The 27,134-nt window shown below is 55.9% G+C and overlaps 2 protein-coding genes across 9 annotated transcripts in view; both read right to left on the bottom strand.

Moving 5' to 3' along the window:
* Positions 1-535: 535 nt before the first annotated feature.
* On the bottom strand, positions 536-8,096 carry RAP1GAP (RAP1 GTPase activating protein). Of its 3 annotated transcripts, none has more exons than XM_068658669.1 (21): positions 7,828-8,076; positions 6,617-6,705; positions 6,450-6,497; positions 6,330-6,368; positions 6,035-6,220; positions 5,198-5,292; positions 5,040-5,118; positions 4,886-4,939; positions 4,710-4,793; positions 4,507-4,607; positions 4,280-4,409; positions 3,574-3,801; positions 3,403-3,489; positions 2,882-3,019; positions 2,516-2,584; positions 2,332-2,441; positions 2,185-2,259; positions 1,110-1,221; positions 924-1,011; positions 761-834; positions 536-675 (listed from the first exon to the last, which is right to left on the bottom strand). In XM_068658669.1, the coding sequence occupies exons 3-21, from the start codon at positions 6,486-6,488 to the stop codon at positions 667-669; spliced, it is 1,797 nt and encodes a 598-aa protein (XP_068514770.1). In that variant the 5' UTR covers positions 6,489-6,497; positions 6,617-6,705; positions 7,828-8,076; the 3' UTR covers positions 536-666. The 3 variants fall into 3 exon arrangements, 1 of the variants encoding a protein (XP_068514770.1); XR_011089509.1 differs by having other exon boundaries at positions 614-675; positions 924-1,006; positions 7,828-8,096; XR_011089510.1 differs by lacking the exon at positions 2,332-2,441 and having other exon boundaries at positions 614-675; positions 7,828-8,094.
* Positions 8,097-9,270: 1,174 nt separating this feature from the next.
* The window catches only part of USP48 (ubiquitin specific peptidase 48), a 32,557-nt gene continuing 14,693 nt past the window's right edge, over positions 9,271-27,134 (bottom strand). For 3 of the 6 annotated variants that reach the window (XM_068658339.1, XM_068658340.1, XM_068658338.1), the window contains exons 13-27: positions 25,810-25,924; positions 25,536-25,666; positions 23,678-23,749; positions 20,308-20,432; positions 20,034-20,156; positions 18,027-18,088; positions 17,346-17,456; positions 16,530-16,660; positions 16,166-16,272; positions 13,511-13,615; positions 12,538-12,693; positions 12,190-12,315; positions 11,702-11,750; positions 11,392-11,418; positions 9,271-11,269 (exon numbers count right to left, since the gene is read on the bottom strand). In XM_068658339.1, the coding sequence (XP_068514440.1) occupies positions 11,247-11,269; positions 11,392-11,418; positions 11,702-11,750; positions 12,190-12,315; positions 12,538-12,693; positions 13,511-13,615; positions 16,166-16,272; positions 16,530-16,660; positions 17,346-17,456; positions 18,027-18,088; positions 20,034-20,156; positions 20,308-20,432; positions 23,678-23,749; positions 25,536-25,666; positions 25,810-25,924 (1,463 nt within the window). In that variant the 3' untranslated portion in view covers positions 9,271-11,246. Of the gene's footprint in view, positions 11,270-11,391; positions 11,419-11,701; positions 11,751-12,189; positions 12,316-12,537; positions 12,694-13,510; positions 14,012-16,165; positions 16,273-16,529; positions 16,661-17,345; positions 17,457-18,026; positions 18,089-20,033; positions 20,157-20,307; positions 20,433-23,677; positions 23,750-25,535; positions 25,667-25,809; positions 25,925-27,134 lie in introns of those variants that run through there. The other 3 variants (XM_068658341.1, XR_011089436.1, XM_068658342.1) reach the window with 3 other exon arrangements.

Here is a 27,134-nt window from a genome sequence, read left to right as displayed (position 1 = left end):
CCCAAAATCCGCCCCCCCCCCGGGCAGTGCCCCCCCCCACCCCCCCTCGCAGCATCGGCCGTAGCGATAAATAGACCTTTATTTTAAACATTGATCACGGGAAACACAAACACAGGGGTTCTGAAAAAAAAATACGTCCCCCCCACCCCCCCAGTGTCCGTCTCGTTCCGGAGCTTTTTTTCCTTAAATAAAAGGGGGGGCGGGGGGGGGCGAGGTGGAAGCGGGGGCTGGCAGCGACCCGGAGCCGTCCGGCCCCAGCTCGGTTTTGCCCCAGATTTGAGCCCCCGCTTTTTTTTTGGGGGGGGTGGGACGGACACGGGGGGGGGCGGCGATGCTGTGTCTGGCCCCACTCTGCATTTTGGGGGGGGTCCCACGTTGCGTTGTGCGTTCACACCGGCTGGGGGGGGCCCTTGGTGGCCCATCCCAGCGCCCGTCACCCCCAAAAGAGGCATTTGGGGTGACAGAGATTGTCTGGAGGGGGCGGGGAGGGGGGGACACCCCACGGGGGGGCCCCGATCCCGCACCGGGGACGATGGCTTCGGCTCCTGGCACACGAGCGATGGGGGCGGGGGGGGGGCGAAGCGGCGGGCGGCACGGCGGGGGTGGGACACGGCGGGGACCCTCCTCCGGCGGTGGCCCCCCAGGATTTGGGGGGGGTGGGCACGGCTACGAGCCCTGCGAGAGGGACATCAGGGGGGGCGCCCGCATCGGGGTGCGCTGGGGGAGGTTAAAAGAGGGGGGGGGGGCACCACAGCCTCACCGGGGTCGGGGGGGGCCGCTCCAGCTGGATTTTGATCTCGGGGCAGGGGGGCTCGGCGGGGCGGCGGGCGCTGCCTGCGGGGAACCGGGGTGCGGTGGGGGGGCTGTGAGCACCCATGGGTGCCCCCCCCTCTCCTCCCCGACGCCCCGGGGCTGGGGGCTACCTGGGGGGGTGCCGAGGGGCTCCTCCGGCCAGGGGGGGTCGGTGAAGGCGTCACTCTGGCGGGGCGTCCCCGAGGGCGAGCGGCTGTCCTGCGGGCACAGGGTGGGTGACGGGGTGCTGCCCCCCCCCAAACACCCAGCACCCACCAACACCCCCCCTTTAAGCCCCCCCCCCAGCCCCCCCGTACCCTGCCCGGCTCGGCCTCGGGGTGCTCGTCCGGCTCCTCGGCCACGCTGCCGAAGCTGCTGGCGCTGGAGGACGAGCGGGAGAAGTCCCGCGGAGGCTCCGGCCTCTCCGCCCTGCCAAGGGACACACCTGGCCCCCTGTCACCCTGTCCCCAGGCCACCCCGCCCCGGTGTCACCCCATCCCCAGGCCACCCTGTCCCCACACTGTCACCGCACCACCCTGTCCCCATGCCGCCCAGCCCTGGGCCACCCAAGCGCCACGCTGTCCCCACCCCACCACATCCCCAACCCTGTCCTCGTGCCACCCTGTCCCCGTGACATCCCGTCCCCGTGCCACCCCATCCGTGTGCCACCTTATCCCCGTGCTGCCACATCCCTGTGCCACCGGCCGCTGCTGTCCTGCCCCGTGCTGCCCCATCACGCCGTCCCCGTGCCCTGTCCTGGTGCCACCCCATCCATGTGCATCCATGACCCTGTGTCCCTATGTTCCTGTGTCCCCATGTCCCCATAACCCTGTGTCCCCATGTTCCCATGTCCCTGTGTCCCCATGTCTCCATGTCACTCTGTCTCCATGTCCCCACATCCACATATCCCCGTGTCCCCATATCCCCATGTCTCTGTGTCCCCATGTCCCAATGTCTCCATGCACCTGTATCCCCATGTCCCAGTATCCCCGTGTCCCCGTGTCCCCCGTCCATGTGTCCCCATATCTCCATGTCCCCATGTCCTGTGTCCCCGTGTCCCCACGTCCCAACATCTCCATGTCCCAGTATCCCCATGTCCCCGTGTCCCCATGTCCCAACATCTCCATGGCCCCTGTCCCCATGTCCCCTGTCCCCGTGTCCCCACGTCCCAACATCTCCATGTCCCTGTGTCCCCATGTCCATGTGTCCCCATATTTCCATGTCCCAGTATCCCCGTGTCCCCCATCCATATGTCCCCGTATTTCCATGTCCCCATGCCCATGTGTCCCCATGTCCCGTGTCCCCATGTCCCAACATCTCCATGTGTCCCCGTGTCCCCATGTCCTGTGTCCCCTGTCCCCGTGTCCCCTCTCCCGGCGCCCCGCACGGGACCTGTCCGGGTGCCGGCGGCTCTCGGGGGAGCTGTGCGCGGAGCCGGCGCCGTCGGTGTTGGCGGCGGGGCCGTCCCTAGGGGACAGCGGCGGGCGGTGAGGGGACAGCGGGGCCGGGGGCAGCCCCGCGCCCGCTCCCGGCGCGCACCTGCCGGGCGGCGCCTCCTGGATGCTCTCGATGCCGATGGCGCTGGAGCGGCGGGAGCCGAGCGGGCCGGGCCGCCGCCGGGACGGGCTCTTCCCGGGCACCAGCAGCGCCTGCGGGAGCGCGGTCAGCGGCGGGGGCGGTCCCGGGGGGGGGGGTCCCGGTGGTCCCGGGGCCGGGCACCCACCTCTTCCACCGAGCCCAGCCCGATGGCGCTGCCGCGGCGTCCCCGGCGACTCCCGGGCACCAGCAGCGACTGCGGGCGGCACCGCGTCACGGGGCCACCGGGGGGGGGGGGGGGCGGGGCTACCGGGGAGATACCGGGAGGGGGCGGAGCCACCGGGGGGGGCGTGGCCACGGCCGGCTTGGGGGCGGGGCTGGGGGCTGGGGGCGGGGCCATCGCGCAGCCGTCGGGGGGCCGGTGGGGAGGGGGGGTTGGGGGGGGGCAGCGAGGGGGGGGGCCCCGTGCCGGGCCGAGCCCCGCCGTGCCCGCTGCCCCCCCCCCCGCCGGTGCTGCCCCCCCACCCCCAGCCCCCACCCCCCGCCCCCCCACCTTGAAGGACTCGAAGAAGCCGGGGGCGGCGGAGCCGTTGTCGGGGCGCTCGTCGTCGGGGCCCAGCCCCAGCATGGCCTGGCTGCGGCCCTGCAGCTCCTCGTGCAGCGTCTCCAGCAGCGCCGCCCGCGTCCGCTCCTGCGCACCCAGCCGCACGCTGCCCTGGGTGCCCCCCCCCCCCCCAGCACCCACGGGTGCCCCCCGCTGCCAGCCCGGCACCCAGACGTGCACCGCCGGGATGCTGCGTGCAGCTCCCCCATGCACAGCGCCCGGGTGCGGTGGATGTGCCAGCACGGCCCCCCCCGTGTGAAACAACCCCATGCACAGTACCCCCCCGCTCAGCACCCCTGCACCAATAACCCCCTGCACAGCACCCGGTGCCTGCAGCACCCCATGTGCAGCACCCCATGTGCAGCACCCTCCCGCGCAGCACCCCCATGCCAACAACCCCACAGGCCTTGCCCAGCACCCCCAGCACCCCCCCACACAGCGCCCCCATTTAGGCCCCCTCCCGGACCTACCTCCAGCTTGGCGAACTTCTCGGCCTTGTAGCAGGCATACTCGGCGTTGATCAGCTTGGTGAGCAGGAACTCCTGGAACTCGGGGCCCTGCCGGGGCGAGGGGTGGCCATGGGTGAGTGCACGGCCCTGGGATCCCCCCCCCACCCTGCAGCGGCACCCATGGGTGCTCACCTTCCTGAAGATGGCGGGGTCGGGCAGAGGCGGGCCGAAGAAGGGCACGTCGTCACGGGCAGTGACCGAGACCTTGTAGAGGGTGCCCTGGGGGCCGCCCTGCTCCAGCTGCACCACCACGAAGGCGTGCAGGAAGTTGGAGGCGATCATGTCGGGCACGAAGGGGGTGTTCTCGTCCTGGAAGACGATGGCCACGATGTCGTTGCCGATGTGGCGCTTCCGCTGCAGCTGTGGGGACACGGGGACATGACGGGGGTGTGGGCAGGGGTTGGGCGCTGCCACCCCCTGCGCCCCCATGGACACCCCAAAAGATCCCAGGGGTGCCCCGCCAGCCCCTGCGCCTCCTGGGTGCTCCCCCGGTGCTTAGGGATGCCTCAGGAACCCATGCACCCAATGGACACCCCAAAACACCCATGGGTGCCCTGGCAGCTCCTGCACCCCAAAGATGACTTCCCAGATCTGAAGGTCCCCCTGGAGTGGATGCACCCCACAGATGCCTCACAAGCACCCAGGGGTGCTCCAGGAGCCCCTGCACCCCATAGAAACCCCGCAAGCACCCAGGGGTGCACCGCCAGCTCTTGTGCCTCCCAGATACCCCCCCAGCACTTGGGTGCCCGAGGAGCCCGTGCACCCCACATACACCCCCAAACACCCAGAATCAGCCTGCACCCCAAAAGCATCCCCCCAGCACCCATGGGTGCCCCACCTGCTGGGCATCACCCTCGGTGTAGGGCAGCTTGGTGGAGACGTGGAACATGATCTCCTTGTCGCGGAAGTGGCAGTACACCGACTCGCTGCCCGTCTGCCCATGCGTCACGTCCAGCCCCCCCCGAAACCTGCATGGGGTGGGGGGGGGAGATGCTGAGGACTGGGGGAACGAAGGGGGACAGGGACGAGGACACGGGGGTGCCCCCCCAGCACCCCATCACGCACCCCTTGAAGTCGCGCAGCTGCACCCGCTGGCCCAGGACGTCGAGGAACTCAGCGAAGGCCGGGCTCTCCTCCGTGGTGCCGAAGAGCTCCTCCTCGGAGGTCTGCGGTGGGGCAGCCGTGGGTGCCCCCCCCGGCATCCCCCCTCCCACCAACCCCACACACTCCCCTGGTCCCCCCTTCCCCCCCCCCTCCCAGCCCCCTACCTGCCCCAGCTTTTGGTAGATGACGCCGAATTTGAAGTGGTTGCTGAGCACGTGCTCATCAAAGGCAAGGATGAGGCGGGACGCCTGCGAGGCCAGGAGGTGCTGGTTGGGTGCGGTGCACCCTGGGGTGCCCCCACCCATGGGTGCTCCCCCCCCCACCCATGCACCCCGCTCACCTTGGGGTAGAGCACGGGGTAGAAGCGATCCACGTTGACGTCCTCGCACACCAGCTGCGGGAGGGAGGGGCGGTGCGGCGGGTGCCCCTGGCTGGGGGGGGGGGGGGGGGCACCCATGGGTGCTGCTGGAGAATGGGGGGGGAGGTGCACCCACCTTGGCCATCTGCACCACGTTGGGGAACTCGGCCAGGCAGGAGATGGGCACCACATCGTGCAGGGTGCGGGTGCGGGTGCTGCGGGGTGAGGTGGGGGGGTCAAGGGGGTCGCCCACGCCCCAGCCAGCACCCATGGGCCCCCTGGCACCCAGCTCACCGCAGCAGCAGGTGGAGGTGCTCCTGCTCGTCATACTTAAGGGAGAAGACGAGGTGGCCCAGCGCTGGGTCCAGGGAGTAGTAGTTGAAGTGCTCCTGCGAGGAGGGGCCGAGCACCCATGAGGGCACCAAGGGGCGCTCGTGTCCCACACCGTGAGGCACCCGTGTCTGGAGGTACCCACGGGGCACCCGCACATCCAAGCGTCCATGCCCATGGGATGCCCGTGCCCATGGGTACCTCTGCCTGGAGGCACCCGTTCCTACAGGGCACCCATGCCCGCTGGGCACCCATCCTCATGAACACCCACACCTATGGGGCACCCCCACCCATGGGACACTCATACCCATGGGCACACACGCAACAGGACACCCATCTCCAGCCATCCCTGTGCCCACGAGCACCGATACCCATGGGCACCCGTGATGATGGGGCACCCATGCCTGAAGCACCCATGCTCAGGGCACCCATCCCACAGACATGGGTGGCTCCCTATGCCTGTGGCACCCCTCCTTCTAGGGTCCCCATGCCCACAGACACCCCTGCCCGTGAGCACCCGTGCCCATGGGGCATCCACACCTCAGAACACCCAATGCACGGGGCACCCACGTTCCTGAGCACCCCTACACACAGGCACCCATCCTTATGGGCTCCTCATCCACGTGCACACCCATACCCACGGAGAACCCCATCCGTGAGCACCCATGCCCACGGACACCCATGTCCACGGGCATCTGCACCCACATGCACCCATGGTTATGGGGCCTCCGTGCCCATGCACACCCATGGGGACCCCACACACCCCTGACACCCTCCCCACCAGCACCCTTGGGTGCTCACCTTGCCGAGGAAGTGCTTGCGGTAGATCTTGGCCGTGTGGTTGCCCTCCAGCCTGGCCCGGGTGCCGGGTGCTGGGGTCAGGGGGGGCTCGGGTGCCCCGCTCAGCTGGTGGTTGGTGCCCTCGATCCAGTAGCCCCCGAATTGCGGCAGCAGGATGAGGGGGAACGGCCCCTCCCGGCCCAGCACCTGCACCCACAGCCGAGGTGGGTGCCCCAGCCCCCCCCCATGTCCCCCCCCAGCTGCTCACCCACCCCTGGCACTCTCCCTGGGGTGGGGGGGGGAACAGCCACGCTACCTCGTGCACGCTGGGGTAGGGGATGTAATCCTCTTCTGTCTGCAAGACAATGGGGAGGGGGGTGAAGGGCATGCTGGCACCTATGGGTGCTGCTCGGGCACCCACCCCAGCGATGCCTACCTTGAGCGGGGGGGGCGCGGCGTGGCGCTGCTGGGCCATCCTGCTGCCCTGCGGGAGGCAGGGGCCGTGGGTGCCCCACACCCCTTCCCGGGGGTGGGGATGGGCACCCTTGGGTGCCCCCCCCGTGCCTCCCCCGTCACAGCAGGGGAGCACCTGCGGGGCCTTACCTCGGGGTGGGGTGGCCGAGGGAGTGGCGGCGCCCGCTGGGGACACGTCTAGGTGGCCCGGGGGGGTCCGGGGGGGCCCATGGCACTTCCTGGGGGAGAGGAGCGGGGGGGCGGTGGGAGGCCGGGAGCTGCCTCTGATGCATGGACCCAGGGGGAGGGTGGGCGAGGGAGGGGTGCTGCAGCGGGGATGGCTGGCCGGGAGCCTGGGGGGCACCGCTTCGCCCCCCCACACACCCCCAGAGCCCCCCGCCGCAGCCCCCGCCCGCTCGGCTGGCGGCGTTACCCCTGAAGCCTACTGATGGCAAAGAGCCAAGCGCCGGCCGCTGGGAGCCGGAGGGACTGGAGCGGCCGGGACCGGGGGGGGACACGGGGGGTGCCTGGCTGCTGGGACCCCCCCGGAACCGTCACCCCCCCCCCCCCCAGTGCCCCCCTCCCCTAAGGGCGCCCTCTGCGGGCGGGTGGCGGCGCGGCGCGGGGCAGCACCACGGACAGCGCCGGGCACCGCGGGGACGGCGACAGCGCGACACGGGCACGGGGCGGGGGCGACCCGGGGCAGAACGAACGGGAGCCGCGGCAAACGCCACCGGGCCCCGTGCAAACGCGACAATGTGACCCGGCCCCGTGCCACCGCGGCCCCCGTGCCAGCATCGCCCCGCTTCGTGCACACCTGCCCCGGCCCCGTCCTCGTGTCCCCCCCCGCCGGCACCCGAGGGGGGGCAGCCCCGCGGTGGGGGCACGGTGCGGGGCAGATCGCAGGGACGCGGATGGGGGGGGCGCAGATTGCGGGGCCGGAATGGGCCCGGAAAGGTTGTGGGGGGGGGGGGGGGCAGATGCCGGGGGTGAAGGGGGGGCAGATTTGGGGAGGGGGCAGATTCTGCGGTGGACGTGGGGGGCAGGGCGGGGAGGGGGCAATTGGGGGAATACATTATGGGGGGGTTGGAGGGCGCACGGAGCCTGATGCCACCCCCCGGCCCCCCCCGGGCCTGCCCGCCCGCCGGGGTCGCTCTGCCCAGGCCCGGAGCATCCCCCCCCCGCTGCCGGTACCGGCTGAAGGTCACGGACGTACGGGCCCGCCCCGGCCCCCCCCCTCCATCAGTCTCCCCCCGGTGTCCCCGAGGCCGGCGCAGCACCGGAGGGGGGGACCCCGGCATTGGAGGCGGGGGGGGACCCGGGGGGACCCCAGCGGCGGGGCCCCGCGGCGCGGCGCTTACCGGGGGGGCGGCGGGGCCGGGAGCGGAGCGGAGCCGGGGTCGGTATCGGAGCGGAGCGGAGCCGGTACCGGAGCGTTGCGGAGCGGGGCCCCGCTGCTCGCTGCCGCCGCGCCGCGTCACGTGCGGCGGGGCGGGGCGGGCCCGCACCGGGGGCGGCCGGCACCGGGAACCGGCACCGGAACCGGCACCGGGACCGGCACCGCCACCGGGACCCGACCCCGGCACCGGGAACCGAGTCAATGGCACCGGAGCCGGGTGGCAGCTCCAGGAAGCGGCGCTGCGAACCGGGATCTGGCACCGGCAACCGGGATCTGGCACCGGGAACCGGGCAGGGCAGCGCCCCCAGGCCGGGGATCCCCCCCTCGCCCCCCTCCGTTACCGCTGCCAGCACCGGGCCCCCCCCTCCCTCCTGCATCCCTGGCACCCGGGTCCCCCAGGCTTCCCCCTGCACCCATCACTGGTGCCCCCACTCCATGGCCCAGGGAAGCTCCTAAAGCCCCCGCCCCGGTCCCCGGGGAGCCCTTTCCTTCCTGCTGCCCCTCCCCGGTACCCAGGTGCCCCCCAACCATCACCAGCATCCCCCCATCCTCCCCAGCCATGTACTGGTGGGGGCCCCTGCACCCATCCCTGGTACTCAGCGTACCCAGCCCTGAGCACCCAGCGTACCCCCATCTGTCCATCTGTCCGTCCGTCTGTCCCTCCCTGGCACCCAGAGCTCTCCCCCCTCATCCAACCTCCCACCCATCCCTGGTACCCAGAGAAGCTCCATCCATCCATCCATCCATCCATCCGTCCATCCATCCATCCGTCCGTCCGTCCGTCCGTCCGTCCCCCACCCAAACACCCCAGACCTTCCCCACCAGCCCCCAGCTGAGCTCCCCAGAACCCCTCCAGGGCCAGGGCTGCCCCCCCAGCACCCACCTCCCCATTGGGGCTGTGGGATGGGCTTGGTGACTCGGGATGCTCGAGGAACGGCTGGCACAGGCTCCCCGCCGCTGGGTGCCAGGAGCCATGGGCTGGCACCGAGCCACAGCCCTGGGGAGTGCCCCTGGGGCCCTGTGCCAGTGCGGGGACGAGGGGGACGTGACCTGTCGGCACGGGGATGGGGGCACCCAAGTGCTGGGCCCTGCAGCTGCGTGGGCACTGGCTCCCCGACACAAACACCTCTGTGCTGCAGCACGAGGCAGCGCCAGGCATTGCTGCTTCCGCCAAGGGCCCACTGCCAAGCACCACAGGGCACAGCCAAGGCACTGGGAGCCATCGAGGCTTCGCTCGGGGAAAACGTGCCCCTGTGCCAGCGCTTGCACTATTCCCACGCTGGCGCCATCCTGCTCGCGCCTCTCCGTGGGTATCAAGCTCAGAGCATCTGCACCTCTGTGTGAGGGGTGCACGGCGCGGACACAGCCCCCAGCCCTCGCTGCGGCATTAAAACACGAGCGGACAGACGTGTATGCGCTTTAATAAGGCTTCCACAGCTCAAATGACAACTTTAGTCCAATATGTTTGCAAATACAGACAAAACAGTAAATGTGCCTTCAATCACATCTTGTACCTGTGTCCGCCACCTGGCTCTAAGAAACAGCGCTGCTGAGGTACAGGAGTTCCCTGCTGCTGGGAGCACCGCTACAGCCCAGCTCGCTGCTTCCAGCCGAGCTCAGAGACTTAGTTTTGCAACGTTATAAGCTCAAGGAAGAGACTCTCATAACATAAAAAAAAAATTAACAGCAGGTTGAAAAAAAATATGGAATTTCCAAGGAGTATGTACACAAGCGAGTGCTTCAGTCTGGGAAGAATTAAAACCTGCCCGTTTTCAGAGCGGAGCCGCTTTGGGCATGGGCAAGCGTGACCCGAGGGCGTGCTGAATTCTTGCTGACGTCTTTACCTTGGGAAAGATCACACCGCTTTGCTGCGCCGCTCCCCCATGCGGGTCCAGCCCCAGCTTATACCAAAAAAATCACTTCGGGGCAGCTCTGCAGTCCCAGTGCCAGCTGCTTTGCCAACTCGCCATCCAGCCCCTCTGCTGCTGGGGACAAAGGGACAGGGAGGAGGACGCAGTGTGAAGACCTAGCGCTTGGCACAGGGCAGCTGCAATTCTTCAGAAGGTACATTTATAAAAGAACAGGCTACCGTGGTTGCTGGGAAGGGACACGCTCCGCCACTGCTCCCTGAAGCCCAAACCCTGCCATCCACCTGCAAAGCTCCTCCAGTCCTTTAAGAACTAAAGCTGCCACCGCAGCAACCCAGCCCTCCGCATCCACATCAAGCGCCAGTGCACGAACTGGGGTTGTGGAAACAAGTTAAAACTCTGAGGAGAACAGGAAATGTCTAACTTTATTATGGAGATACCTTGACAGTGCCCTTTTTTTTTTTTTTTTTCATTTTTTTTTGTCTGGAAGTGGTATACTATTTCCTGCTATGAATACGCAATCAGGAGAGGGAGAGATCCTTTCTGGGAGCTACAGGAGATGTAAAAAAAAAATCATTAGTGCATTCCTGAAAACGAGGAGAACAGAGGGAAAACCTCTCCACATGGGAAACACACCACCCACGCGCAGCCCCTTCGCCAGCTCTGGCTCAGGTGCTCTAGATTCAAAGCTCCCCCAGTGATCGGCAGAGCGCTCTTGGCAGTAACGTACTGGAGAAAGATGTTATCAAAAGTCATTAAAATATCCCACATTTCTAAAAACACAGTTCACAGAGAAAGACCATGTGATTATTAAAGACCATCATGTTTGGAAGTGAAACTGCAGAAGGCGAGTGGCTGAGCAAGGGAAGCCCCGCGGGGACAGCAGGGAGGCAGCTCCCTGTTCCCTCTGCACCCCTGGGCTCCAAGTCGCTGATGGAAGGCTTTCGTAGGCAGACCACAGCTTACACTTTGGGTAAATATATGAAGTTTTGAAAGAGCTAGACATTCCTCACAATTAACAATTTCTTTACTTCCATGCTGTACGGAAAGAATAATAGTGGATCAAAGACAGGATTATCTGTAAGCAGGTTATGCCTAAAGAGTTACTGGAGAACAGATCGAGATGTTTTTGATCTACTGAATTACAACTCCTTTTTGGACAGACGAAGGTGGTATGGGATCTGCATCAGGGAATATACGAGAATGCCACCATCTCCCTTGCTAGAAACGTCTGCCTGTAAACATGACAACGCTGTTACTGCTGCTAAACTCTCCAACCTTACTGTTGCTTTATTAAATATAAAATTGGGAACGTTCTTTTGAAGTCAGGATGTCCTTCAGTGCAATCTGCTTTGACATAAGGCATTTTGGGGGCAGTCATTTCAGAATGTGTTTCTGCCTTCTGGAAGAGTCAAGAGTTCTGTCCTGTATCCACCTTGTCTTTTAATGCCCTACCGTGTCAAAATCCTCTTCCCTTCTGGTTGCTCCTTTGCTGCCAGCGCTTATAAAACCATCAGTGTCCAAGTAAACCAGTCCCTGAGGAGCAAGAAGACAACCACCGAAAGATTACGAAGCTTGCGAGGTGGAGCTGAACTTTGCGTGGGCTTAAAATTGAAAGGGGGAGAAAAAAAAAAAAAAGGAAAAAAAAAGACTCTCACCTTTAAATCCTTCTTCAGGCATACAAACTGGGGATGGAAAGAAAGAGGCATCATGTTAGAAGTCTCCTGACAGTCATTTTCTAAAAGGATCTTTTGTCTGATCAGCAGCATACTGCAGCGCTCAGCTGTATCTTCAGTTGACAGTTACAGGAAAGCTTCAACATCTCTATTTTCCTCTCATGTTTCTACTGTTTCAGCCCTAAGCCGACACAGCCCTATGTGGCCACCACCATTCCTGCCAGAAGCGCAGCAGCATTCAGCTTCCCCAAATCCCTCATCTACCCCAGCAGTGCCTGGGGGTCCCCCTCACCTTGCATAACGTCGTCCATCGCTGCGTAATCTGCAAGTGGTTCATCAGCCTGGAAAACAGAACAGACGAGGGGTTATCGAGCACCTCGCTGGATGTTAGCAGTGTTAGCAGCTGTACAGGTCAGTCCTGCTCTGGAGAGGAACGGGGAACTGTTGTCAGAACACCTTCTGGCATGGACTGGGAATAACAGGGCAGAACTGCTGTAATTTTGCTCTCCTTTGGGCTGGTGCTCAGAGTTTTTCAGTATAGGCCAGCTAAGAAGTGTTCTTTAAAGAAAAAAAAAAAAAAAAAAAGACTTTTCCTTCCCCAAGAAGGGCAGGAGCTCCAGGAGGAGCTAGTTAAATTAAGCTGATGGCCAGCCACAGGTGGGCACGTCCAGCGCGTGGCAGTTTTCATGTGCACCTTAATGTGTTCCTCTTTGTACAAAATTTTGTTCAATTCCCTGCTTTACTCGACTTCCTTTAGCAGCCACCTCACTCCCACATTACCTTTAATAAAATGACAGACTCGGGGATGACTCCCAGGCTGCCAAGCGTTGCGGTGTCATCGCTTAGTATCTTCCCGTCGATCGACAAATTCTGGTCGAAGGGAGCAACTGAAAATGCATGCATGATCTGTGCCAACACAATGAGACACGCTGATTTTGTGCAGAGGAAAAACATACCGCTGAACTACGCAAAAATACCGCGTTCAGAAGACAAACACATGCCTTTTGATGCCACTTGGGATTTTATACTCGTTTCCCTCTCCATCTCCTCCCAGCTGTACTCTCTTGACTATTCATTTCATGTTTCCTTATTCATGACCAAACACTCCTTGGACCAAAAATGCCTTACCTGTATTTTCAGCTCTTTCAGCGTCTGATTAGCAGAAACAAGCAGTGCTTTTTCCCCTCGGACTTTTCGGTGCCGGGTGCTCCGCCTGATGCCTTGCTTTTGGTAAGTGATGTAGTTCTGGTGCGAGATCTTCTGGCGCTTTGCACCACCGTTGGTCTGGAAACAAGTCAGAAATCAGGAGCTCAGCTCTGAGCCTTTGTGGAAAATACAACCTCCCCTTCCCCCAGACTGCATTTCAGGCAGGTCAGTCATGCGAGGGAAAGCACGAAGCACTGAAACGCCCCTTGGAAAGTGAATGATGCATGCAAGTATCACCAAGAGGTCGAGAGGACCAAAAGGACTTGCCTTGAAACTTCGTCCCTGCTCCTAACACCAGCACAGTGCTTACTGTCAGCCAAGTGTACGAGTCACTGTCAGTATTTGATGCAGCAGTGACCCCTCCTCTCCAAAAAGAGAGCAAGGAAGAACTTGACGTGTCAGGAAGATGTACACTAGTGCATTCACATCAGGGGATGAGTGCTGCCAGGAGACACGGCTTCCCAGTGCTGGCCCTTGTTTGGGATTTGGTATTAGGAGTAAGAGTATTTAAGGCAGCCTGAACACCAAGTGACCGACATTTGGGAGCAGGCAGATCTCTAACAAAGGTATCCAACTTACAAAGCACTGATTGGGAACGAGCCCTGGAGAATGCTTTCACGCTGCGACCGTGAAGCACACTGGCAAGGAAGCTAGAGGAAAGCCAGCACTGCTCCTACAGCTAGGTTTAAAACCAAAGAGCATGGGTGCAAAACTGGCCTTGGTAATGCAAAGTCAGACAAAATGTGCAGCATGACCATGACAGTAACACAATTTAAGACACAGTTGCCTTCTCTTTCGCCTGCTAGATGTAAACAGAGGAAAAGAACTGTTCCATCATGCTGACTCAAGAGGTTGGTGCAAAACTGAGGAACCTTGCTGTATTTTTGATCTCTACCTGGTTAAAATCTGGGTCTTGCTCCCCCTCTGGTTTGTGTTCCTCCCTTTCCTCTTCAGCTTCTGAGCTGCTCACGTTCAGCTCTGGAGCAGCGTCCTTCATTACCTGAAGTCATAAAAATCATTCTGCGTAACTAACCCAGACTGTCACATCATGGCAAACAGCTTACAGAGACTTCTAGGATGCCACCTTGATCAAATGAGCCGAGGTAAAGCAGAAAAAAAACAGGGATCTGTTCCACATGCTCTGCAGACTTCCCCCCCCCAGCTGCATCAAACCATGGGGGACTCAGCTCAGGAGAACACACGCAGCTTGTCAAGCTTCTCTGCTGAATTGCAGGTGCTGGCTAAAAATCAAAACCCCACTGCGGGGACATCCTGCTTCCTGCGGCTCAAGACCTACCCTCCTCTCCAGGCAAAAGGAAAGTCTCCAGGGGCCTGGACTGATTTCTTTCCCATTAGCTGGCTGCTTCTCTGTTCGACTAAGTGTATTACGAAAGCCCTAACACAGAGAAAGGAATATTATCTGTAAATTATATACTTATCCATCCCTGCAGCAGACCGACAAGAGGCACTCACCGCCGTTATTTATGGGTCTGGAGTTCGTAAGTAAATGAAATCTAAATAATTTACACCAACATATACAGAACTGAACATCCTTTTTATTTATAAGTCACTCTACAGGAAGCGTGGATCCGCTGGGCGTGTACACACGTCTACACTTCGGCTGGGGCTGGGGTTTGCAAGGGAGCCCAGGAGGCTGGCGCACTCTCCATCCCGGATGCCTGAGAGCTCACTTCTCCATCAATGTATTTGCAATTAAAGATGCAATCACAGCTCCCAAGCATCCAGCGCCAACCACAGCGTCCCCAGAGCCCTCTGGATTCCAGCAGTGCCGCCCTTCGGAGAAGGCGCCGTCCGCAACCTCCCTGCACCGATTTTATAGGGCCGTGACTTCCCTCCTGCAGCGTCAGCCCAAGGAGAAACCCAGGGGCTGCAGAGGAGGGATGAGCAGTGGCGAGGGGCTGGGAAAACACTCCCTGACTTTGTGAGGCAAAGCTGGCAGGAAGGAAGCAGCGGCTCTGAGCGCCGCCATTCGCAGTACTTGCTGGTGAGAGCCCGGTGCCCGCACAGCTGACGCGCTGCTTGTGGGCACCGTCACCGCTTCGCCTCTCGCTGGGGCTGCCCCGCTAATGAGGGATCTCGTGTGCCAGCTCTCGCCCCCTCTCACCGTCTCCAGCTGCTCGGCAAAGAATAGCTGCCTGTTTTCAGCAGCCCTATGCGTGAGCGTGGTCCTGTCCAGCACCAAGAGGAAAACTCCTCCTCTGCGCTGGTGCCAGGATACAGCCTTGGGATTCAGCCTCCAGACAGGCTGCAAACCTGCAGCAGGGGCTCAGGACCACGCTCTGTGCTCTCTGTTACAGCTGAGGCAGAAACCTCCAGCACCCTGCAGTTCTCTAGGCTCCATCTCTTCCATTTAGAATAAGGCTGGGGGTGGGAAAAAAAAAAAATCTCACTGATCTCACACTGCATATGTGGATGGAAGATTTTTACCTCCCTCCAGCTTTGATTCTACACGGAAGGCCAGGAAGCCTTTGCCTTGATGCTCCTGAATTAAGTTGATCCGACCATGCTGAGCTTCGCAGACCTGTTGTGTGCCTGAGTGCAATCACTAGAGGATGGAGGAGCTGAAGGCACTTCGGGAAGCTGCTGGCAACCAGCTACTCATGCGTCTAAGTGCTCTGAAACCCTTTAAGCACCAGTTCAGATTGGAACTCCTGTGACATAGCTGCATTGCACTTTGCCCCATCCTGGAAGCTATCAGGGGATGTTTTTATCAGATCTATGCTGCTGTGACTGTCTTGGGTTCAGCGGCCTCCTGTCATTAGCTGGATTTTGGCATCTTTACCTGAGCTTACCCACAAGCCTTGGTTTCCCTCTTAAAGCATAAAGTAAACCCTAAGAAAGGGAACTTATTGTAACCAGCTTTCAGATACCTGTAAAGCCACTTCCAGTCCAGTTCTGGACCTCACACTGATCCCATTAAGACAGCAGTAAAGCCGACACAATTCACAACTTTGTAAGGGATCTTTAAAACCACATCTGTGTTCACTGCTCGTTTATCAGCTTGAAGATTGAAGAGCTTATTTCTATCTCTATCTAGGAACAAACGTCACTTTAGCAACCACGAAAGGAAATGACAAATACTGGAGGGGGAGGAGAACAGGTAGAGCCTGATAGCACGATTATGAAGACAGAGATGGTTACGACACTGCCTAAAATAATCAGAATTGGCATACATAGAAATACCTGACAACACGAAGACCACCAAAAGGGTTTGGACTGGCAAAATGAAGCCTTGAGGAAGCCAAGTGTTCAGAGCAACTGCATCCAGTGTTCCCATTTGCCATTTTTGCCAAAGCAATAGCTTTCATGAACCAGAGCCAGGTGCTTTCTGCCCACTGAAAGCAGCCCTGCACTATACCACCATTCCCACCAGCAGGTTCCACCTTGTAGGGACACAGCAGGCTGCGATAGCTGCCTCGTCACTGTGTTCAGATGGCTGTTTATTTAGCTGTTTGGGCTCTCAATTTGTGCAGTTTCTGTTAAATGAAATGGTGCCAGGAGGAGTGAGGACCAAGGGAGAGATCCGTACCTTTTTATTATCCACCACTTTATGGATGTAGATAGTTGCTTGGGTGTACTCACGCAAGTCCCGCTGCTGTTGGCATAACAGCCCTTCTCTGCATTCTGGACAGAGTTCTGGGGAGGCACAAAGGAAAATGCATTTAATTGCTTCAGCTCCTTGGAGACACTGAGTATATGCACCTGCCCAACGCCTCTCACTGCTAACCCAGAGCAGCTCACATAACAAGGGGCATCTGCCAAGCTCAGTGTTTACTGCGGCTGCTGCGGATCCCCTTAGATCTGACCCTTTATCCAAAAAGAGCCTTTTCCCAGGAAGTCAGCACCAATTAGCAACACAACAGAGCACAGACAGCAGTAAAAGATTCACTCACTGGGCTCAGAGGTGTAAAGTGCACTCTCGGGGTCTGCCCCAGCAGCTTCTGTTCGGGTAATTTTGATGACATGATCCACAACAAACAGTTTTTGAATCCTCTCCCACTCGCTGGGCCATATTAGAGCTATACTGTGCAAAGAAACAAGAACATGCTTTATGACATGGAAAAGCCAAGCCCCGAGCATGCAGTGAAAACAGTGCTGAGCTTCTGAACAGCCTCTCCTTTTCATTTCAGTCTGCGGGTGAAAGAAGGGCAACAAAACCAATACATAACCCCAGCTACATGAGAGGGCTTGTATGCCCAAGATAACAGGGAAGCGGAGTGTGTTATTAGTGACACCGTTATGCTCCAGTCATGCCCAGCACGTACAGCCAGAGGGAGGAAGGAGGAGGAGAGAAGTGGAAGATCTGCTACATTTTTAGTTCTGCATGACTGCAGAAGCAAGGCTATGGAGCATAAACTCCAGCCCAGCGTCCAGAGCTCCAGGGGTAAGTCTTGTGGAAAGCAAATCTTAAAGGAAGCTACATGTTTCTAATGCCCCAGTCAGATTCAGGGTAGTTTATTGTTAGGAACTAGCCAAGCTTAAGTAAGCTCTTTTTTCCTGAGACAGCATCCTTGGACAATTTGGGTCTTGACCTATATGAAGATTTATACTAAGGTAGGCCTGAGAAAGCATCTGTGTTAATTTTGTTCAAGGGACAGCATTTGCTCTTTGTGTTGCTGCAGCTCAGCAAGCCTCTGGGAATGCTCCCTGAGGCCCATGAAAGACAACAGCACCTGGCAAAGGCAGATGCATGAGTAAAAGAAACTCACAGTTTAGAGTCTTCTTTGGTCATGGAAGCATAGGTGAACATGAGGCCCCCATGGGGACAGAGAAGAGCGCTGTTTCCTACCGAGGACACAGGGCTGCATCGTGTTGGCCTCCTGCTCAGGCAAAGAAAAGGAACAGTAAGTGGTTTGTAAGCGTGGTCAGGTTATTTCATGTGGAAGAAAAAAATCACAAGTCTGCAGGCAGCTGAGAAGAGGAAACCATAGGTGAGTATTTACAGAAGGCATTCCAGTGGAGAATATTAAACTACCACCATCAAGGCAATCAGATCTGCGTTCCTGTGCACTGCAAAATTACTCTCGTACCTAGCGGAGATTTCCATCTCGTACCACCAGCAGCCCGTGGAAACGGGATTGAGTGGTGACCTTTGCCTAGGATACAGCTTCAGACAGATGAAAAAACTAATCAGGTTACTATCTAATCTGACCATCTGGTTAAGACATGGTAAACAAGGAAATTCGGTTTCTTACAATGTATTACAACTGCTATGAGCACACGGTCCAAGTCCCACAAAATCAGCTTCCTTGTTTCCGCAAAGGCAAAGCATAGGTAACTACACACACCAGGCAAATGCTGATTCAAAAGTGAAATTGCTATCTGCAGCACCCCCCCCCCCCCTCCCCAAAAAAAAAAATTAAAAGCACCAAAAACCTCAAGGTGGTTACCTGACAAATTTCCTCCATTCTTCTACAAAGAACTGCGAAACAATATACAGCTCATCTGTCTCCTGAAAGACAAGAGAAAAAAAATAATAAAACAAACCTTCTGTTAATTAATCCAACAATAGAGAGGCAATGACTGTTCAGCTTTTTCTGCAGCACTCATTCTTTTCAAGATCTCAGCGATTTTACCATGACAACTCCACCCGAGCGTACTGGGAAAGCCAAGTAAAATAATTTGAGATCAAGCACTAAGTACTTACATTACTAATCTCGTGTTTATTACAAAGTTAATTTAGCTTTAGATCCAATTACCTTTAATTCATAGCAGGAAACGGTCATTTTCCCTAGAGCAGCTAAGGCTCTCTGGCAGTGTTTCTGTCACTGGGTACTCCTTTGTGTACTCAGGGTCTAGAGCAGACACATCTACATACTCCCACGGGGACAGGGTGAGAGACCATCCCATCCTGTCCTCCCTTTCCTCACTGAGCAAAATCCACGAGTGGTTGCTTTCAGCAATAGCATGCGCATATTCAGAACCAGGGATGTGCACCCTCACAATGCAGCATTTTGGGGACAAACCATTTCTTTTCCTGCCCCTAGTGATTTGCTATTACATAGTCTGCTGCTGGCAGCTCCCAGACAAGAAACCACGGAGATCCTAAGAGCTGAGTGACAAAATGATTTCTGTGCTCACCTGTCTGCCTTCCCCAATGCAGATTTAAGGGCTCACTCCCATCTTTCCGCAGGAAAACTCCTGATGTGTGCATGTGTAGATATAATTTTAATGTCCCTTCATATTTCCTAGATTAAACTGCTCCAATTTGGCGCTTTTTTTCCTTTTTTTTTCCTGGACCTCAACTGTTATGGGTCAAGAAACCTCACAAAAATTGTGAGCCCTGAATACTGCTGGTAGGACCTGACAGCTCTCCTTTGGAGACTCAGCAGAGCATTGCCCATTTAGTCCCTCCTGCGTTCGGGAGCACAGATCCATGCCGATCTCAGTATTTATTCCTGGCCAGAGCTGCTGGTGGCCCCGAGAAGGGACCAGGAGCAGCAGGCTGCCCTCACACGTAGGAGCAACCGAGGCGGACACCTGCCAAAGCAGCTTGGCAGGATCTAAGAGTCAATCATTAATCAGCACTGCGAGACACCCAGGAGCCAAGGCATGGAGCCCGGCCAGCAGCTTGTGCCATTTCTCTCAAACTGACTCAAAGCCCTGACGTGCCAACAGCTCTTAAGAAGGTCCTGGACAGCCACACACCTGAACCAGAGAGAGGCCGGTACCACAGGTCCTGTGTGACTGCCGCTCCTATTTGCATGGCTTCAGCATTTAGGGCAGCCCCCTGCACCCTCTGCCAGGCTCGAGACAGAAAAGAACACTGGAGAAGCTGGTGCACACGTGAATTTTGTCCTACCATCAGCAAAAGACCAGTGGGAAGGCAGACTAAGGGCAGTGGATAGTCCTCTCTCTCCACTGGCACGGCTGCACAGCGTAGGTACTTCTAGGGACGGATGTAACCACTGCAGAAATATTGTCCCTGCTTATCTAGCTGACTCCAGGCCAGCGACAGCTATATTGGCACATGAGCAATTCTCATGTATCTACAGCAGGGCTGTGTGCCAGCGCAGCTAATCGGGGGAAATCACACCTCGGCGCAGCGTACTTGTGAGCTCCACTGGCACAGGCAACCCTGGTGCAAGCATGGTCTCACTCAGACTGAGAGAATGATCATCAGCCAGCGTCTCTTGCAGTCAAAATACAATTTCATAGGAGAGGGATAAAAACTTATAGAATTGCTACCCATCTGCCACCCCTTGTCTGCAAAGAGATGGCACAGGCTGTGCAGGGCATGCCCTGCGTGCTCCCAGGCAGGCAGAACGGCTCAGCTGGGGATGCTGCTCCCAGGGATACAGCTCCCAAAAAGTAGATTTCGGGCAAAGCAGCAGGGAACGCCAGCTTCCACGTGACAGCCTTCCCCCCAGGCCCCACTAGCGTTCCCTTTCCCCTACCTGAGGCCAGCTGCCCAGGCAAGGCCTGCATTTATCATGAAACAGGTTCTGGAGGGAGGTCTTCTGCTCGCTGGCCATCATCTTATGCAGAGCTTCATTTTCTTCTCCTTCACGCTCCAAAATCTGCATGAAACAGTTAGTTTGTGCTTCAGTTCCTCGTGGCTATTAAAAGGCGATATTGCTTTTTCTCCACCGCATTAGGTAGTGAAAACCAGAAACGTGACCACGTATCTACAGTCAACAAAAAGGGTAATATTATTTGCTAGTCAAATACCTTGCACTGGGAACAGCACTCTTTGTTATTTGGGAATTCAGGGGCCTTTGGAAAATATTGCTTGAGTTTCTTCCAGGCTTCCTTCGAAACCACCCTCCTTTCGTTTTCAGATATGCACAGGTCACCTGCACAAAGAGAGCCAAGAGAAGGGCTTTGCTCTTGACGTGCTCAGCAATGTTTTGCAGCCCTAACTAGATTTAAGAGATTACAGGGTATAAATGTGGGGGAAGATATTCATGCACTTATCAGGCAACACCATGTCAGCAGAAAGACCACAACTAATACACAAAGTCACCTTCAACTTCTTTATCGTTTTCTTGTTCAGACAGGCAAAAAAATAATATGACTTTAATTCACATAAATGTCCTTTAGGTCTCAGAGCCTGTGAACCAAGCAGCCGATCAAACACAAAGCAGGATGAGGCAGCGACAGATGCCAGGAGAAGCAAGGACAAGCCAGAGAAGGCACTAGGCTGATGTTTTCTGATCTTGGCTATCTGGAGCTATGATTTCATGGTGATTCCACTTTTTAAGCTGCAGACCAACACTGTGCCCCATGAAACAGGAGCCAAGTGCTTTCCGTGCCCATGAAAAACAAATTTACCACTGTGTATAACCTCAGCCTGCTTCACATGCTCTATTCAAGCACCTCGGAATCCTGAAAGGACGTGTTCCCCCTGCACCTGAGAGCCACCCTTCCCGAAGCGTGGTTGCACTCAGACACCTCATTTCAGCTACACCTGTAGTGTGAGGAACTCACCAGGATGTTCAAACAGCCCGGGTTCACAATCAGCTGCAGAGACTCCTTGCAGTAACACCCACCACAAGAGAAAAAGGCAAATAGCTGAAGGGCACCTGCAGAGCTGGGAAGAACTTTGCTGCCCACAGCTGGGAGGGAGTAACTGGGGGGCAAGGACAGCAAGCAAGATTTACCAGCCAGCACCCAGACTCCTCGCCTCATTTATCCAGGCGACTGATGCTCAAGGAGCAAGAAAGGATGGTTTAGGGCAAGGGATCTCTGCTTGTCATTTTAGCGACAGCAGTACCAGAGGGGTTACACTAACGCATCTGGGCACCACATTTACGCGTGACCAGGCGTGCTCCAGCAGCAGAGCCAGGCTTGGGAAAACCCGAGAGCACAACGGCTCGGGGATCTGACGGCCGGCCGCCCGCATGGTGGATGCCTGCCAAGGGGAAAACACAGCCACATCTCCTCCACGACAGCTGCTGGGAAGTCAAGGCTCAGCTGCGCTGCACGCACAAGAAATGAGAGCAAACCAGGTTCGGATGCGGTACAGGAATATTCGTGCCTCAACGGGGATCTTATCAGCAAGGGGGAGGCAAAACAGCAACCGCAAAGTTGTGGTGCCGGTGCCAAGAAGGGTCCAGAAAAGGAGGCGATGTCCTACTATCTGCTCTGCATTTCTATAGCCTGAGAGCTCAGCAGGCAGAAGACACGGATAAAAGGCTCCTTCCTCCCCACCCTCTGGCAGCTCTTTAACATTACAGCAGCTCCTCAGCCCCACAGACCGGCAGCTTTCCTCCTTCTAGCTAAGCCTGGACCTCTGCCAGCCCCCGGAGAAAAAATAGCAACGCTCCCCTCCTGCCTTTCCTCTAATAAACAAAGGTCAGGCCGGACTGCTTCGAAGCAGTGCTTGGCCCCTTGTTCTTCATCAAACACGACCAAGTGGCCCAGCTTTACCATATGAGGAGGCAGGACCAGGCTGCCTTCCAGAGCCAGCAAGGATGGGAAAATGAGCTTGTACAAATAAGGGCCCTGACACCATGTGATTAATGAAAACAGACTAATATGCTGCAGAGTGAAAGAGGTGGAAAAATCAGATCTGAACGCGTGGGGAAGAAGTGCTTTGCCATCTGGAAGATGACCACCCTAACCGCTGATGACCCTGCTTCCCCCTCCTACAGTCTCTCTCCAGGGACACGTTTTGGGCACAGACATTAAAGAAGTCTTAACTTATGTAAAAAAAATAATAATAATAATAATATATATACACACACATATTTGCCAGGGTTGGGAAACTACCAGAGAGCAAAAAATCACAGCAAAGACGTAAAGAGACTTCTTAAGGGAACACCCGGATGGTATGTCTGGAGGCAAGCCAGGCTTCACAGATAAAGTGCTGCCTTTTCCAGAGAGTACCAACAAGGCTGTGCCTTCCTCCACGGCAAAATTAAGGCTAAATTACTGAAACTACAGATTCGCTGATACACTCCAGAGGAAAATTTTAAGTGTGTAGAGGTGGAAAGGTTGTTTTCAATGAGTAATTGAAGGTTAGCTCAAGCTGATGAGAAGTGACCTGCCAGTTGCCCCCATACTTAATATTTATTCCAGTACAGCCCGAAGTAACAGATAAACTAGCAATTTACCAGCGTAATGTTTTTATGATGTCTGGCTGCATTAAATGTTTCACCACCACACCGTGTTTTTATTTAAAAGCAGCAGCCTTGCGGCACTGGGAAATACGGTGCAAAGGCTCTGTGAAAAACAGGTAACACCATGACAAAGTGCTCAAACTGCTTTACAATGAGGCTTTATCAAGCCATTACTCTACATCTTTGATTAGCCTTAATGACAGGAGATGTGTTGCTAATTTATGGCATGTTTTTCTCTTAGCAGGAATGAGACCAAGTGTCCCAGGCAGAGCTGGCAGGGAAATCAATGCTTCCAAACAGCAGCCTACAGTAGAACACAATTATGTTTGAGAGTGACGTACAAGCTAAAAAGTGAGATTCAAACAACAGCGTAGCCAAGGATGTAGCTAACCAACCATCACTTAGCAAAACAACCAACATCAGGTCAAAACCTTATGTAAACAGACACCAAAGCACAGCAGGTGGGTAAATCAATATGCTTAGGAGTCCCAGCCACTCAGATCTGCCCGAGTTTCTCCAGTCGTTAGGTCAGTAATTCTGTACTCTGAGAGTTTAATATAAACAGAGAGAACAAACTGACGCTCTCAGCTCCAACCTTGACTGATTTACACCATCTATTTTTTCTAGAATATCCTAAGACTTTCAGAGCTTTAACGTGGCTGCAAACCTTTGGTGCCACCCCCACTCCATCACGTCGCTTTGTTAGCGAAAGAGATGCGACACTTCTGCAGCCTGGCTGTGTTTATTTACACCCTTTTCACTACTGACATGATCTGGTGGACTGCACCACACTAGTGCCATTACATATGAAAGCTCGAAGTTTTTAAGTGTCAAGAAAGACCAGGCAAATGAGAATAAAGTACACTTCTTCAGTAACTACTTATGCTGGTCTTAGCTGCAGCAAAGGCTACAAGGTTAATGTCTTGAGCAGTGGGCAACAACAGACATATTCATCTCCATCCCCCGCAGAGACTTACCATGTGGGCAAACAATGTCTTCATTAAAATTTAACTCTTCTTCCTCCTCTCTCTTCTCTTCACTCAATTCATCTAATTAAAAAAAAAAAAAAAAAGAAGATTGCAGAGTTCCTCTCTGAAGGAAAAGCAAAATCTTTAGGGGACTGAAGGCTGGTTTCCCTTCAAATCACAGCAAAACTCTTAACCCAAGGGAGGCACGTTATTCTCAATGCATGGCCTGCTTGCCCAGAGGCCAGGCTGGATTACACGTAGGAGTGCTTTGAAGTGTGTGGAGCACAAGACCATCCTTTGTGAGATTACAAAGGATGCATTTGTTCCGGCTAAAGCACCACAGGGGTTCGCTGCTCCCAAAGATCTCAGATCAGAGTTAACCAAAACCTCTAGGTGAGAGCAGAACGAGCAGAAACCTTACTGGCAAAATATTAGTCAGCTCATTGCCTTGAGGATACTAATCTAAGCCAGATGCTTCCTTTGTAGCTTTGGGAGGGAATCACATGAATGAGCCTAGACCTGCGTGGCTTGGAAAAGCTGGTGGGAAAACCTGGGAGCAAGCCTGAGCTTCTCCCTCACTGCACAGTGCCTGGGACCAAGCAATGCCAGCCACGAGCTGGAGCTGCACGTGCTTGATGAGACAAGGGAGAGCCAGTGCTGCGCCCGTCCATTAGCTATTCGGCAGAGAATTAAACAACCTGCACATCATTAGCTATAATTAATGATGATCCAACTAGCAGAGCTGATTTCTACGTTTTCAACAGGGGCACTTCCAGCAGCGGGTGTGAGAGCAGAGCTCACTCCCCTGGTGTGAGCAGTGAAGGGCAGGCTGCGCCACCAAGAGCACACTGCTGCTCCGGCACGTGAGCTGGCAACTGCAGCCAGGCTCTCAGTGATCTGCCCTGTGCTTGTGCTCCCACAGCCAGGACAAACATTTACAAATTATAGTGCAGAACTGTAGCTCTATAGGCAGAGGCACTACCCATCGAATGGGAGCATTAACACAATAATGTTAGTAACAGTTTGCAACAAGCCAGCTAATGAGCAAGCTGGACTGTGAGCAGTTAAAATGTACTTCTGGGAGGTGCAACCTGCTTTGAAACCAAGGTGACCCCTGAGGAATCACATGTGGGACAGTAACTCAGCTGCTGATGCAGAGAAGCGCCCTTTTCTCAATGGATGCCACCAGCTCCATCAGCAGCGCCAGCCTATAGATATCACAAGGGCTGTGTTATCTGGTGTTCCAAGCCTTCAAACCCAGGATCAGGGCAATTAGCTGATCATCCCCACTTTCATTCAAATAAGCTTCTTGATCCCGGTTAAGAAACAAAAAGGCTCAATAAAATCCATTTTCCAAAGGTTTGAGAACAGAAGGCAAATAAAAAACCCCCATACATTCTCACAAACATATAATACAGGCATAGAAGAGAACCCAACTCATGATTTTTTTCCTAAGCTGTGTTTTGCCAGTGCTGCTTTACCAGCTGTGCTGTTTCATCTGTAGGCCTTTGCAATAAACATCTTAATTCCTTCCCCAAGATAATTTTCCTGTTTCTTCCTTCCCTGCGTGCTCTCATTCAGATAAAAGTAGATGAAAAAGATCATGTGTCTGGGGCGGTAATTCTACACAGTTCTGTAAAACTACTTATTACCTCATCTTCTCTCTGTATGAAGATCACCCAGCAGTTTTGAAGCTTATCAAATAAAAAGCTCCTTAAATTAAGGCTGCGTTATATCAAACCACCTGAAGTGCCTTCCCTCCCTATTCATACAAGGGAAGCAAAACAGCACACGCCAGAACACCTGATGTGTCTTTTGTTAGGAGGTATCAGTCAGAGCTGGTGGAGCTCTACAGCAGCAGAACTACCTTTGTTTTGTGCATTTCCATTCATTTTTCCGTTACTGTGCTCTGCGTCTTCGTCTTGCTCATTTAATTGCTCCAGAGCCAACTGACGCCAGCTCCGCAAGGATGCTTTTCCAACCCAAAATCCATCATTCCTGCAGAGAGAGAACAGCATTGGCAACACAGATCACAACTCTGTTCTCCTTCAGGAACCAAAGAGTAAAATCTCTGGGAAAAAGCTATTTAAACATTGTTAGCACTGCTCTGACAATGTTTGAAAGCACCAGGACTTACGTACCCCTTTACTGTTATCTTCAGCAGGTTTGTAACGGTTTTGTAGTCTTCATTTAACTGGTTCTTCAGTCGCAGGATTCGACACCTTTCTACCACGCAGTCCTTGCAAAGTGCTTTGACTGGGGAGGGGGAAAAAAGAAATGTAATTACTCCAGCACATACAGCTGAGCATCTCTCTGGTTCAAGCACCGCTGTTCAGAAGTGCTTAGACAGGTGTAAGGCACACACCAACTATCCTGTCTCACGACCTCAGATTTCACATGTAAATGAGGTCCCTGGGGTAACTGCCAGCTCAGGCCCCGCTGGAAGTTTAATAAGCATAAAACGCTTCAGATGAGGTGTGATCTGTTCCGCTACCTTCACAGCTCTGCAAAGCCACTATCAACAGTTTGCAGCCACAGCTGCAAGCAAGCTCACACCAACACAGACCCAGGAGCCAAAAGGCAGGACAGTTTAGGCATGTGCCAAAATGGCTGTGTTGCTGCTCTTACATGGCAGGAAGATGCTGTACAGACATCTAAATGGTGGTACAAAATACCACTTGTGGCCATCCCTGCTTCTTGCACACTGGGATGAGAGCAGAGCCCTGTCACTCAGCTTGGGGAGCTCCTGAATGTGGCCACATGGCACTTAGCCAGCTAAACCCAGAAAAAAGCCTCCCGCAAAGCTACGCTGGACTAACATGAGTGCAAGCCCTGGGGCTGGGCTTACATTACCACGTGGGAGCAAGAGGAGCCGGAGAGATCATCCAGCACACGATCCTTCCCTCTCAGTCATACCCAACGAAGAAACCTGCAGGAGATTCTTCCAGTTGACTGATAAAGGTTGCCCTGCTTTTACAAAGGCTGCCTACATTGCAGTAGTTTCTGCTGGTTGCATTTCTTCCCTATAAGGGCCTAGCAGCAGCTGAGCTAATTTGGTCTCAGTGGGAGTTACTGAGCTCCTTTATAAAAGAAAGCAAGCCTGGGGCTTGATTAAGGGATACCCAGAGACTGCAGAGGTCAAGGGCTTACCCCAAAAATCACACTCGCTGCAGATGTGAGCAACACAAACATGTTCAGTAACAGGTGTGTGCTTCTGTCAAATGAGGCAGCTTGGGACAGGCTAGAGGGGAAAGAAGGTAACTGATTTCCTTGGCTTGCACACATCCACGCTGCTCCAGAGTGCAGGCTGCTGGCAACAGGCAGCACAGATCTGCATGCTACACAAAACACTGCCCACGCAGGATCTGCAGGTGCTGCAGGCATGGAAAATTGTTTTGAAGAGGCAGGGGGGTTGCATGTGCAAGTTGTGCTATTTCATACAGCCAGCTTCATAAAACCCTCCACA

The sequence above is a fragment of the Anas acuta genome, chromosome 22 (genome assembly GCF_963932015.1).
Source record: "Anas acuta chromosome 22, bAnaAcu1.1, whole genome shotgun sequence".
Lineage (NCBI taxonomy): Eukaryota > Metazoa > Chordata > Aves > Anseriformes > Anatidae > Anas > Anas acuta.
The sequence above is the reverse complement of the archived record's forward strand: the minus strand, read 5'-3'. Positions and strand labels throughout refer to the sequence as shown.